Below are 12537 nucleotides of genomic sequence, written 5' to 3' on the forward strand. Positions count from 1 at the left end.
TGTGGGCAGTAAAGGATGAAGAAAGGATAATGTCCATGACCCTTGCAGGGGCTCCGAGATTGGTTCGCGGAAGGTATCCTTAGACTGGAGGGCTGGTCCTAATGCTTACAATAGAGTGGACTCCGTTATAGTACCCAGGGCCAACTTGTGATGGTAAACTGGGTGACGGATTAAGTGTGTTTATGTATGAGTGTACGTGTGCGCGCGCTTGCGTGAGTGTTTGCGTGTGCATTGGTAGACTAAAAATACTTAATGCCAATTATGCATATTATATTTGGTTTTTATTTTCTAAGAAAAAAAATACATTATTAATATACGTAAGACTCTAAAATGTTAAAAATAGTATTAATTGCGACAATCAAAATATGAGTTAGTAATCGATAAGAATTAATTAAATGTTACTGTTTTCTTTAAATTTTGCTGTTTGTTTTATTCTGGTCCTTATATATAACGATTATATGATTCTTAATTTGAAAATTACACATAAGCTAACAAAGATTCAAAGCTATTCATTGTGATACTGCCAGCAAATTCCAACAGGATCTGAGATAATTTCGTAACAGTTCTTGTCCATAACACGGCTCATTTCATTAACTGGAATCTTTGGTGCTAAGTAAGAATGAAAAAGAAGTTATTGGTTAACAGATTATTGTTAATTAAAATAAAAGTAATATTCATATTAAAACATGTACAAGGTTCAAATTCCATATATTTTATTAGAAACAATGGTCGGGATGGTTGGCTGGCTGGATAGATATGCTTATCTATATCTATAAGTCTCATGTTTGTCCAGAAACCAAATCTTCTTGGGAGCCCTACAAGAAGCTTGCACTATGCTAGAATACCTTACAGGGTCCGATTGGTTTATAATCCTAAAATATTCAAGTTTTATGTTCTATAAATTGGACTGATAATTTTTATAATGTTTGAGTGTATTTCAGATCTGATAAAAATTAGCTGCCCGATTTATAAAACATAATACCATATTGTTTTAGAGGCATAAATTAATTTAAGAATAAGAATAATTTCTTTTCTATATTCTGGTATATTTGGAACTATGTACTGACTTTTCGAAAATATAATTTTTTTTATTAAGGAATTTTAATATCGACAACTTTCAAACATGCACTATCTGTGTAATTTGTTTAAAATATGATTGTTTCCCAGTATTGTTACAGATTTTGTAGACCACTTTAAGGAAACATAACTTAATATACACTGGCCAAAATAAGTTTTAAAGTGATGACGATAGTTCTATTCCTTCATTAATTTATTTTTAACAAAACTATATAAAATTATTGTTGTATTTAGGAATGGTCATTTTGCCAGTTTAGCCAATAAAAACACACGCACTATATATTTGGTGTTACTTTGCTTCAGTGTTATTTATTTTTTACATTAATCTTAATCTTATTTCGGCCAGAGTTCTTTCGTCACACTCCTGTGACCGCATCAGTGGTCCTTTGTTTTCTTCTTACTTATTTGTGTCTCTCTTTACTAACTGTCAGCCATTTTGTATTATTTTACTTTTTACAATATATGTAGAATTTTTTCTCTTTCGAATGATATAGGCGTTATATATCCTTCTTCAATTTTAATAATTTTAATGAGCAATTAATAGAAATGATTAAAAATTGTCGGCAAAATAAGTTGAAGACCGTACCAACATTATTTTGTTTAAATTGGAAATTTACGGCACAAATGATCAACAAACAAAAAATTATTATTAGTATCTGGTTCCATAGCCATTATTTTCAATTACGGCCTAAAAACGGTGGGACATGGAAGTTCGACAAATGAGCACAAAAATCACTTGGAATGTTCTGCCATATTTTTTATACTCTTTTATACTCTTTTACTTGTTTCAGTCATTTGACTGCGGCCATACTGGAGCACCGCCTTTAGTCGAGCAAATCGACCCCGGGACTTATTCTTTGTAAGCCCAGTACTTATTCCATCGGTCTCTTTTGCCGAACCGCTAAGTGACGGGGACGTAAACACACCAGCATCAGTTGTCAAGCAATGCTAGGGGGAACAAACACAGGCACACAAACATATACACACACACACACACACACACACACACACACACATATATATATATATATATATATATATATATATATATATATATATATATACGACAGGCTTCTTTCAGTTTCCGTCTACCAAATCCACTCACAAGGCATTGGTCGGCCCGAGGCTTTAGCAGAAGACACTTGCCCAAGATGCCACGCAGTGGAACTGAACCCGGAACCATGTGGTTGGTAAGCAAGCTACTTACCACACAGCCACTCCTGCGCCTATATTTCTTCAATAAAATTATATAATTGGGACCAATTTGTTGGTTTTTTTAGCATGAACTATTTCAGAAACATAATTCCATAAATTTCTGTCGGATTCAAATCCGGGTTCTGCAAAGGCCACTCAATTGCCACCATATTATTGCGCTCAAAGTATTGCAAAACTTTCCTGGCCTTATGAACGGAGCGACTGTCCTGATGGAAAATAGATCCCGGTGGCCTCTGATTATTTGAATATGGCAGCATATTTTCATTTACTAATTGCAGATAACCTACACTGTTCAGTCGGCCATCAGCCTTAACAACTGGACCAGCACCTAAGCTGTTAAACGCGGTCCACACCATTACCCCGCCACCACCTACCGCTTGCGCCGTTTTTTTTTTTACACACTTAGGATAGAATTCTTCAGTTGGACGACGTCTAACATAAGTCATTCCGTCTGATCCAAAGATGCAGAAGCAGGATTCGTCGCTCCAAAGAACTTTTGATCAGTCTTTGGCCCTCCATTCAATGTGGCTTTTAGTTTGCTTGATCTGCTTCCGCTGGTTCGTCTCAGAAATTATCGGCTTCTTTGGAGCGATCCGGCCGAACAGTCCAAATTCTTTTAGGCGGTTTCCGACAGTTTGTGGTGTAAATCTGCTGTCAGTTTCATCAGATAATTGCTTGTAAATGTCCACTGCTGTTAGCATTCGGTTACATTCAGAGAGCCTATGAATTCGCCGATCCATCTGTACTGTTGCTTTTCTCGGAGCGCCCGTTCTTTGCCGATCTTTGTATTGGCCAGTGGCTTGGTAAAGCTTCCATGCTTGAACACAAGCCGTTTTGAAACATCCTAATTACTTCTTAATGTTCATGAATGACACATTTTGCTTATGAAGCAACACGATCTTTGATTTAGTAACTGGGCTGATACTACGACACTTTCACATAGCGAATTAATGTGTAACAATGCTTGATTATTAAACAAAACAGTGCAGTACGACCAGCCATATGATCACCCATTTGGGTTATTAATTTGCATAATCTTGGAACGGTCTTAAACTTTTTTTGCGGACAAGTTCTAATCATTTCAATTAATTGTGCATTAAAATTATTCGAATTGTAGAAAGATATATAACGCCTATATCATTCGAAAGAGAAAAAAATTCGACATAAACTGTAAAAAGTAAAATAATTTTAAACAGATTTGTTTAAAATATATTAATGAAGGAATAGAACTGTCATAATCGGTCTTAAACTTATTTTGGCCAGTGTATATAAATTTAAATGTGACACAAGGAAAGAATGAACGATTTTCTATCTTCCGTGATATTTGAAACTATACACTCGCCTTTTGAATATGATTTTTAGGTTAGGAATTTTAGTAACTAATTTTAGTAACCTCTGCCAAATATAACAAAGATCTGATCGTCATTAAAATTACTGTGATCTTAAGACATGTGGTTCCAGTACGAATTGTAGCTACAACTTTCAACCAAAATATTCTTTGGGTAACCTGCTAGGACGTTCATTAACTGGAAGAGTATATCCACAAAAGATATATTGCTTTTGGCTTCAGATAATAAAAATAATAACGTATACAAGAATCAAACAGCTGGTGACATTTAACTCGCGAGGGAAAGTTTTCAGGTGTAACAGACAAAACTTAATGATCAACCAAATTTTCACAAAAGTCCATTTTCTAAACAGATTGCTATTACTCTGGCCTCACCGGGAATTGCTGCAACTTTGCTCGCAAGTGGTAAGATTGCTCATTCTTATTTTAAACTCTCACTCAACCTTATATACAATAATAGCACCGTGTGCAATATTAGCAAAAATCTGGACAAGCAAAGGCTCTGAAGCAGCTCAAGCTGAAAGATGTGAGTGCACAATCTCTCAAAGACTTGCATTTGAAGTTCTCAATCGCATCTTATAATATCTCAGAAGTAACATTACACCAAGGGTAGAGGCACAGACTTGCTTTCTGGTGATTTCAGGCAAACTCTGCCAGTCATTCCAAAGAGTATCCCTGCTGATGAGTGGAGAGCATGCCTCAAAGAATTCTACAGAGACGAGAGATAAAACTTTCTCTTTTGACCAATATGAGAATTGCACCTAAAGAAATGTTTCAGTAACCCATTTAATACTGAGAGAAAGGATGTCAAAGTGCAAAAAAGTTTGGGGCAATTTTCAACATATGTTAAGTTTATCCTAGACTCTCACAGAATTATAGAATCCAGCCTGAAACCCCAAAATGACACTGTGCATGATAGTAATGCCACTATAATTCAACGGGTACCAGTCCAATCCTGATGGCACATGTCAATTCGCACTGACATGTATTATCAGGATTGACGATATTGCCAAATATATCACAAAGTTTCTTAATTCTCTTCAGTACACTGCTGTCCCTCTTTACAGACCGAAGCAAATTAGAAGCACCCGTTTTGTCGCCATGAAATTTGAATATACCGAAACTCTGTAACGGTACAAGACTAGCTATTGAATTTTTCATTCTCCATATGATCAAAGCCACTATTATGACTGGTTGTTGAGCTAAGGGAGAAGATATTTTCATTCCACGTATTTCCTCGTCCCATCAAATATATTGTTTCAGTTTAAACGCCTTCAATTTCCAATGTCAATGCCTATTTCTATGGCCACCAACAAATCTCAGGGACACCCCTCAGGGTTGCTGAAGTTAAATTGTCAAGTCTATGTTTAATCTCATAGTCAGCTCCTTGTTGCAAGCTTATGTGTTGGGCCAAGCGGACATCTTTTCATCGGAGTGACAACCCGAAGATAAAACACATTGTCTATCGCCGAGCTTTTGCTGAATAAAGCACATTTTAAATCCGGATTGAAGATTCGGCTTGCCTGCAGGTTTGCCGCATGTTGTAAGGCAGTCGTCGAGCAAATATTATGGGATTTTTGGTTTTTGATTTTTTTTTTAAGACTTAAAAATCTTAGAGAACCAAATATACGCCTTTAGAGAACCAAATATACGCCTTTAGAGAACCAAATATACGCCTTTAATGCTCTCTTCGAGAGCATTATCAAAGTGAAGTGAACTTGAGTAATCGAGTATCGAAACAGCGTTGGCTTGGATGTTAACTTCTGATCTACACCACTCGATTTTACTAAACAGCAGCAGCTGGGGATAAAAACCGAAACTATTATATTTTGTAAAACCACGATTTACATAAAATTCTGTGCATAAAATTATTTTGCTTTTGGCTGTGAGAATATTTACAAATCTGTTTACATTCTGTTAAAATACGAACGACTCTGTTATCTCTCACTTTCTGCAGTTTCGCATAGATGTTTAAAATATCCGGTTGCTGAACAAGGCTGGGGGTATATAGTTAGTATTATAATAATAAACAGTCATGGGTATTTGGTGTCAGATATTATAAGACAGGGAGAACAGGGCAAAACGGGGAGAGAGAGAGAGAGAGAGAGAGAGAGATGGGGTGGGAGAAATCCGGAATGTTAAAATATTTTTACAACATTTAGTTTTCTGCTTTTTAGTTTGATATTTTCATCTGTTAGTTTGAGAAGTTTTGAAATATATAATTGACCGAGATGTGAGATAAGATCTCACAAAAAGGTGGCATGAATCCCCGCCACGGGAGGTCAGCTGAACTTAAGCATTTATCAAACTAATATTAATCATTTACAAGTTCTGTTTGTTGTCTTTTTTCTGCATCACATAATTATATATAATTAACTTCATTGTTTCCTACGTTGAGTATGTTAACGTTGGTGGAGGCGCAATGGCCCAGTGGTTAGGGCAGCGGACTCGCGGTCATAGGATCGCGGTTTCGATTCCCAGACTGGGCGTTGTGAGTGTTTATTGAGCGAAAACACCTAAAGCTCCACGAGGCTCCAGCAGGGGATGGTGGTGATCCCTGCTGTACTCTTTCACCACAACTTTCTCTCACTCTTACTTCCTGTTTCTGTTGTACCTGTATTTCAAAGGGCCGGCCTTGTCGCTCTCTGTGTCACGCTGAATATCCCCGAGAACTACGTTAAGGGTACACGTGTCTGTGGAGTGCTCAGCCACTTACACGTTAATTTCACGAGCAGGCTGTTTCGTTGATCGGATCAACCGGAACCCTCATCGTCGTAACCGACGGAGTGCTTCCATTCCATGTTAACGTTAACTGAACCATTGTTTTTAATGTTCCATGAATTTATATGTTGATTCTAACATCGGTTGTTTTTCATGCGGTCGGCGTCACAGAGAAATTTGTTTTTCTACTTCATCTAACGCATACACGTGTACACTTTCTTAGAGATTCTTTCATTATTCTATAAGTATGGAAGCACTCCGTCGGTTACGACGACGAGGGTTCCGGTTGATCCGAATCAACGGAACAGCCTGCTCGTGAAATTAACGTGTGAGTGGCTGAGCATTCCACAGACATGTGTACCCTTAACGTAGTTCTCGGAGATATTCAGCGTGACACAGAGAGTGACAAGGCCGGCCCTTTGAAATACAGGTACAACAGAAACAGGAAGTAAGAGTGAGAGAAAGTTGTGGTGAAAGAGTACAGCAGGGATCACCACCACCCCCTGCCGGAGCCTCGTGGAGCTTTTAGGTGTTTTCGCTCAATAAACACTCACAAAGCCCGGTCTGGGAATCGAAACCGCGATCCTATGACCGCGAGTCCGCTGCCCTAACCACTGGGCCATTGCGCCGCCACTCTATAAGTATATATGCTTAGTGAGTCTTCTTTTATTCTGTCAGTACAATGAAGTCTATGTTTTGCTAAGGAGATCTAATACAAACTAAACATGTTCGAAACTATCTTCTGTAGATTCCGTATTTAGACAATTAGTTAAAGACAATATTGGTTTCACATTTTGGCACAAGGCCAGCAATTTCGGGGGACGGGGCAAGTCGATGACATCAACCCCAGAGCTCAACTGGTACTTATTTTACCCCGAAAGGATGAAAGGCAAGGTCGACCTCGGCGGATTTTGGACTCAGAACGTAAAGTCGAACGAAACACCTCTAAGCATTTTGTCCGGCATGCTAACGATTCTGCCAGCTCGCCGCCCTTAGTTAAAGACAATATCAATTTCTTTATTGCCCACAGGGGACCAAACAGAGATGGGACGATACAGATGAAGGAGAGGTCGATTCTGATAAACAAAACAAATACACATACAATGAAGTGGGGCGGGTTTTGCCTCGACCTCGCAAGCCCCATGTAACTTTCAGTATAACCTTATGGATATACTATGTGGGTTCATTCATTTGCAACAAACTCGCCACAGCCTTCCATCTTTTTCCATATACATCAGGTGACAGGCATTTTCTCTCCACCTTTATTTTCCTTTTAAGGTGGTAAATGAGGTAATGGATCAGTCCAAGGCTGGAGATGAAGGTGCCTATCACGATTCCTTTCACGCGGGTCTTCCATACCACTTCTTTCGCTACAGCGACCACAGCGAGAAAACAAGCCTTGCCTTCTTTGTTAAAAGAGGAAGGAGGAAAATCTTTACAATCGGCTCGGAAGACAGTTGTACTCTTCCCAGAGGTGACAGTAGATGTTCAATGTAAACCCACGTCTCAGAGATTTTGGGGCATTGCACAATTGCGTGCAGAACGATTTCCCCGTCCTGCTCGCATCTTGGGCACCTGGGTGAACAATGGGCACCATGCCTTGCAAGTTTATCGCGAAGTGGTAAGGCTCCTCGGTAACACTGCCAGGTCAGGGATTGTTGGAAGTTGTTGGGAGGCATCGTCTTGCTTCTCCAGATGCCGAGCTGAAAACCGACTGATTTATCCTGGTTAACTTTTGCTCCTACCACTTCCTCGTAACCCTTAATGGCTTTGCCTACCCTCTGTAGATGTACCATCTCGGACACGATGATGGTGATGTCATCCGTGTCGTGTACGCCGAAACCTTACTACTGCAACCTAGATCGTGTGGGACGCCCCTCAAGCCCTCTAACTTCCGCAGTAAGAGCTCCAGAGCCAACACATACAGAAGTGGGGAGATGGGACACCTTTGACGAACAGATCACTTGATCGAGACAACGTTGCTATCTAAAGACGGAAGACGGGGCCAAGCCCGAACGCTGCGAGGACCTACACCGGATATTGATGGTCAACCCTGTCAAAAGCTTTAGACCGGTCTAAATGGACCAGCGCCCCACCCTTGCCAGGAGACCCGTCAACCCTCTCTAGGGTGTAGCGCAGAAGGTGGAGAATGTCGTGTATGGATCTGCCAGGAACGGCACAAGTTTGTGCCTCCCCGACGATTCCACCCACGATATGCGCCAACCTTTCTGCTAACACCTTGACCAAAATCTTCAAATCTGTGTTAAGCAGAGTGATGGGCCTGAAATTATCTATAACATCCCCCTTGTTTGGGTCCTCTCTAAACAGCGTCACCACTCCCTGGCTCACAGATCTGGGTATAAAACCATTCTGAAGACGCATGCCAGTAGGTGCCCAAACAAGTCTGGCGCACTGTTATAAATCTCATTGGGGAGACCATCTAGTCTCGGCGACTTGTCCCCGCCGCAGTCCGACAAAGCTTCCTGCACCTCCGCAGCGTTGATCGGTGCTTCACAGCACTCTGCTTCCCGCCCCGAGAGACGTGGCACGTCAGCGAAGAAATCCGTGATGTTTCCCCAACATTCCGGCCTGCCGCCCCTCCCGAAAAGCAGGCCGAAATGCTCCTGAACGACCTTACACATCTCGGGTTCGTTACCAATTTCCCTTGACTATACGTCAAAGACCTTATGGTGCCATTATTTCCACACTGGGTCTTTATCACACGGGCCCATCCAGCAGCTTAGATTCCTTCCCGTTCCATTGCACATTGCTTAGCCCTAACTACGCATCCTTCGTTTTTAGCTTCGAGGCGATGGTTAAGCGCCATTCTCGCAGCTAAACTCGGGTCGCCGAATCAGATTCCAGTGCTTCATCTAGGGCCCTAACTAAACCCCTTTCTACTCTATTTTTCTTAGCCACTAACTCTTTGCTATACCTAAGAGATTCAAATGGTATGGCTCTTTTGACGGTATACCACCATTTGTTGTTAATCATGGCATCCCACAGTGCCCTCAACACTAACTGTCTAATCCGACTCCTGTACTCCACATGAGCCCAAAGTGACTTATTGAGTTTCCAGTAGCCGGCTCCCTGTCTATAGGTCACACATTTGTGATCACTATAGCTGACATAGTGAAATTGTGGACGACTAACTAGGTTTTGTGTATTTCCCTAATTAGAATCCTGTCTAAATAAGATCTAGATGACCCATCGCTATTGGAGCATCTGGGACATCTAATCTATACCTATCTGCCAGCTGAAATCGACTGAGCAGATCACTGAAACACGTTGTGTACGCGTGGATCGCAGATTACGTTAAAGTCACCTAACATTACTATGGTGTGAGACGTCCCAAGAAACTTCTCCAGGTTTCGAAAAAACTCAGTCTGTCCCAGTTCCCGGGGAAGATAGTTCTTGTCTCGAAATCCATATGTTTTCTGGGCAGTACAGCGACACCTCTCCCTCCTCCAGGTAGGCATGGAGAAATAAATTTCTTGTAACTGTTTAATATATATTGTTAGGTAGACTTTGTTAAAAACTTGTCGAACTTACAGTGGTTAGAAATCTATTATTTTCTCTGGCGTTTAAAACCAGAAGAACTAACTTCTCTACTTTTTAGTTGGCTTTCACTAAATTTCAGTTAGGATTTTCTTCGCCTGCAGACGAGGAGGGGCCAAGAGAGATTAGGTTGTGCGTATGATCGAAGGTTGAGCTGTGATGTAAGGTGACACCACACGCACTAAGATGGTTGAAGGAAAGACCTAGTAAATGAAAGATGCAATGGATAGTTCGATGTAGAAGCAAGACAGACGAGTAAAAGGTGGTTTAGGGTAAAAGTGTATAGGCGGCAGTCAATTTTTTTTCGTGCTTGATGGGCCATTTTAACGTGCTTTAAACTAAAACTCAACGTGTTAGCTAGCCAAAATTTGTTTGTATACAGGCACAACTGTAGCTGTGCGGTTAGAAGCATGCTTCCCAATTATATGGTCCCGGATTTAGTCCCATTGCGTGGCACTTTGAGCAAGTGTCTTCTACTATAGCCCCAGGCCGGCCAAAGCCTTGTGAGTGGATTTGGTATACGGAAACTGAAAGAAACCTGTCCTATGTGTGTGTGTGTGTGTGTGTGTGTCTTTGTGCCTGTGTTTGTCCCAACACCGTCGCTTGACAACCGGTGTTGGTGTATCTCCGTAACTTAGCGGTACGGCAAAAGAGAGCGGTAGAATGAGTACCAGCTTACAAAAAACGAAAATACTGGGGTCGATTCATTCGATAAAAATTCTTCAAGCCGGTGCCCCAGCATGGCCGCAGTCTAATGACTGATAAAGTAAAAGATAAAAGATGCATATTGTTAGGTACGCTTTGTTTAAAACTTACACAATTTGTAGTGGATTTTCAAATAGTTGAGTTATTTAATGTTGGGCACATTAAATCAGTCTATAAAAAAAAATATTATTCCTTGTCTAATAATGTTTTGGTTCTTTCGAGAGGAAAATAATGCTGACATAGTTAAGTAAACGCTAGTTAGAAATTGCTAGATTAGTTTGTTTATTAGTAAATTAAATAATTTAACGGGGTTACATGACAGCAGGAGACTGCACAAACTAAAGCTGATGAAATATCAGAATATTTATGAAGTTTTGGGTAAATAGAAATATAAGAATACTAGCTGACATACCCGGTAATTTCCGGAAAAGCGGGGCTTATTCCTTAGCTCCGTTCTCATTATTGTTTCGATAATCCAATAACAATAATACAAAGTATGTAGCCCTTAAAGCAGCTTTTGTGCGTTTACAGAGACTACCGAATTATCTTTCATAAGATCTTGTTTTTAGGAATTCCCAATAAGTTATGAATACCCAAATTGTGAAATCAGTTACGTAATAACATGAAATTAGTTAGCCGATAGTAAGAATTCAAATAAAGTAGCCCCGAAAAGGCTTTAACGCGTTCCCTGAGTATATAGAACTTAGAAGGAAATACCAATAAGGCATGTATACCAAAATCGTGAAGTATGTTACGTAATAACAGGCTAATCAAATATGAGATAATAACAATTCAATGTAAATAACTCTGAAAAGGGCTTTTGTGCGTTCCTAGAGAATATTACCCTCAGGAGCACTAGTGTTGAAATGGAAGCACTCCGTCGGTTACGACGACGAGGGTTCCAGTTGATCCGAATCAACGGAACAGCCTGCTCGTGAAATTAACGTGTAAGTGGCTGAGCACTCCACAGACACGTGTACCCTTAACGTAGTTCTCGGGGATATTCAGCGTGACACAGAGAGTGACAAGGCCGGCCCTTTGAAATACAGGCACAACAGAAACAGGAAGAAAGAGTGAAATAAAGTTGTGGTGAAAGAGTACAGTAGGGATCACCACCATCCCCTGCCGGAGCATCGTGGAGCTTTAGGTGTTTTCGCTCAATAAACACTCACAACGCCCGGTCGGGAATCGAAACCGCGATCCTATGACCGCGAGTCCGCTGCCCTAACCACTGGGCCATTGCGCCTCCACAGTGTTGAAATAGATTTACAATGAAAGTAGGAACAGACTGACATTTAGTATTACAGTAGACATACAAATAAATTTGCATATAGATTTTAAAATAAAAGGACATGTAGATTATCACTACATTTACAACACTTAGAAATATTACAGTTAGATAATAAATGCCTGATGATTTGGTGAATCTTATTAAGTTTGCAGAGCCTCTTCATAAACAGATGATTAGGATTGCTGACTCTTGAGCATTCCACATAAAGTTGGCCATGGGATAAAACTGGTTCCGCAAGGTTCAGACTCACCACGTTCAAGGACTGGTCCTGGGCCTTTTTAATGCTCAGTGCAAAGCTCAGTTTCAACGGAAATTGCAGGCGCATGTACTGGAAAGTCATATCCGAGAGAACAAGTGGAATTCTAGGAATGAATACAGGCTCACCGCTTGCTTTACCAGTCAAAATTGTTGTCTCCAAGACTTGGCATCATCTCCTTTATCGGGTGCCATTGCAAAGCTTTGCTGGATCGAGGTTTCGAAGCAGCATAACTGGTGCCCCAACCTTGAGGTGCAAGTTGTGAGATGGGAGGCTGGGTGGTGTTAGACTATTCAAGAATTCAACCGGATAATTCACAGCTTCATTGATGTTGAATACAGCGTCAATGGAACTGAAGATGTAACG

The 12537-nt window shown here is 40.5% G+C and overlaps 1 protein-coding gene across 2 annotated transcripts in view; it reads right to left on the minus strand.

Moving 5' to 3' along the window:
- Window positions 1-259: 259 nt before the first annotated feature.
- LOC115212357 (chitinase-3-like protein 1) overlaps window positions 260-12537 on the minus strand; it is a 58185-nt gene continuing 45907 nt past the window's right edge. For both annotated transcript variants that reach the window (XM_036503091.1, XM_029781229.2), the window contains one exon: window positions 260-609. In XM_036503091.1, coding sequence (XP_036358984.1) covers window positions 506-609 — 104 coding nt within the window. In that variant the 3' untranslated portion in view covers window positions 260-505. The remainder of the gene's footprint in view (window positions 610-12537) is intronic.

The sequence above is a fragment of the Octopus sinensis genome, linkage group LG5 (assembly GCF_006345805.1).
Source record: "Octopus sinensis linkage group LG5, ASM634580v1, whole genome shotgun sequence".
NCBI classification, from domain to species: domain Eukaryota; kingdom Metazoa; phylum Mollusca; class Cephalopoda; order Octopoda; family Octopodidae; genus Octopus; species Octopus sinensis.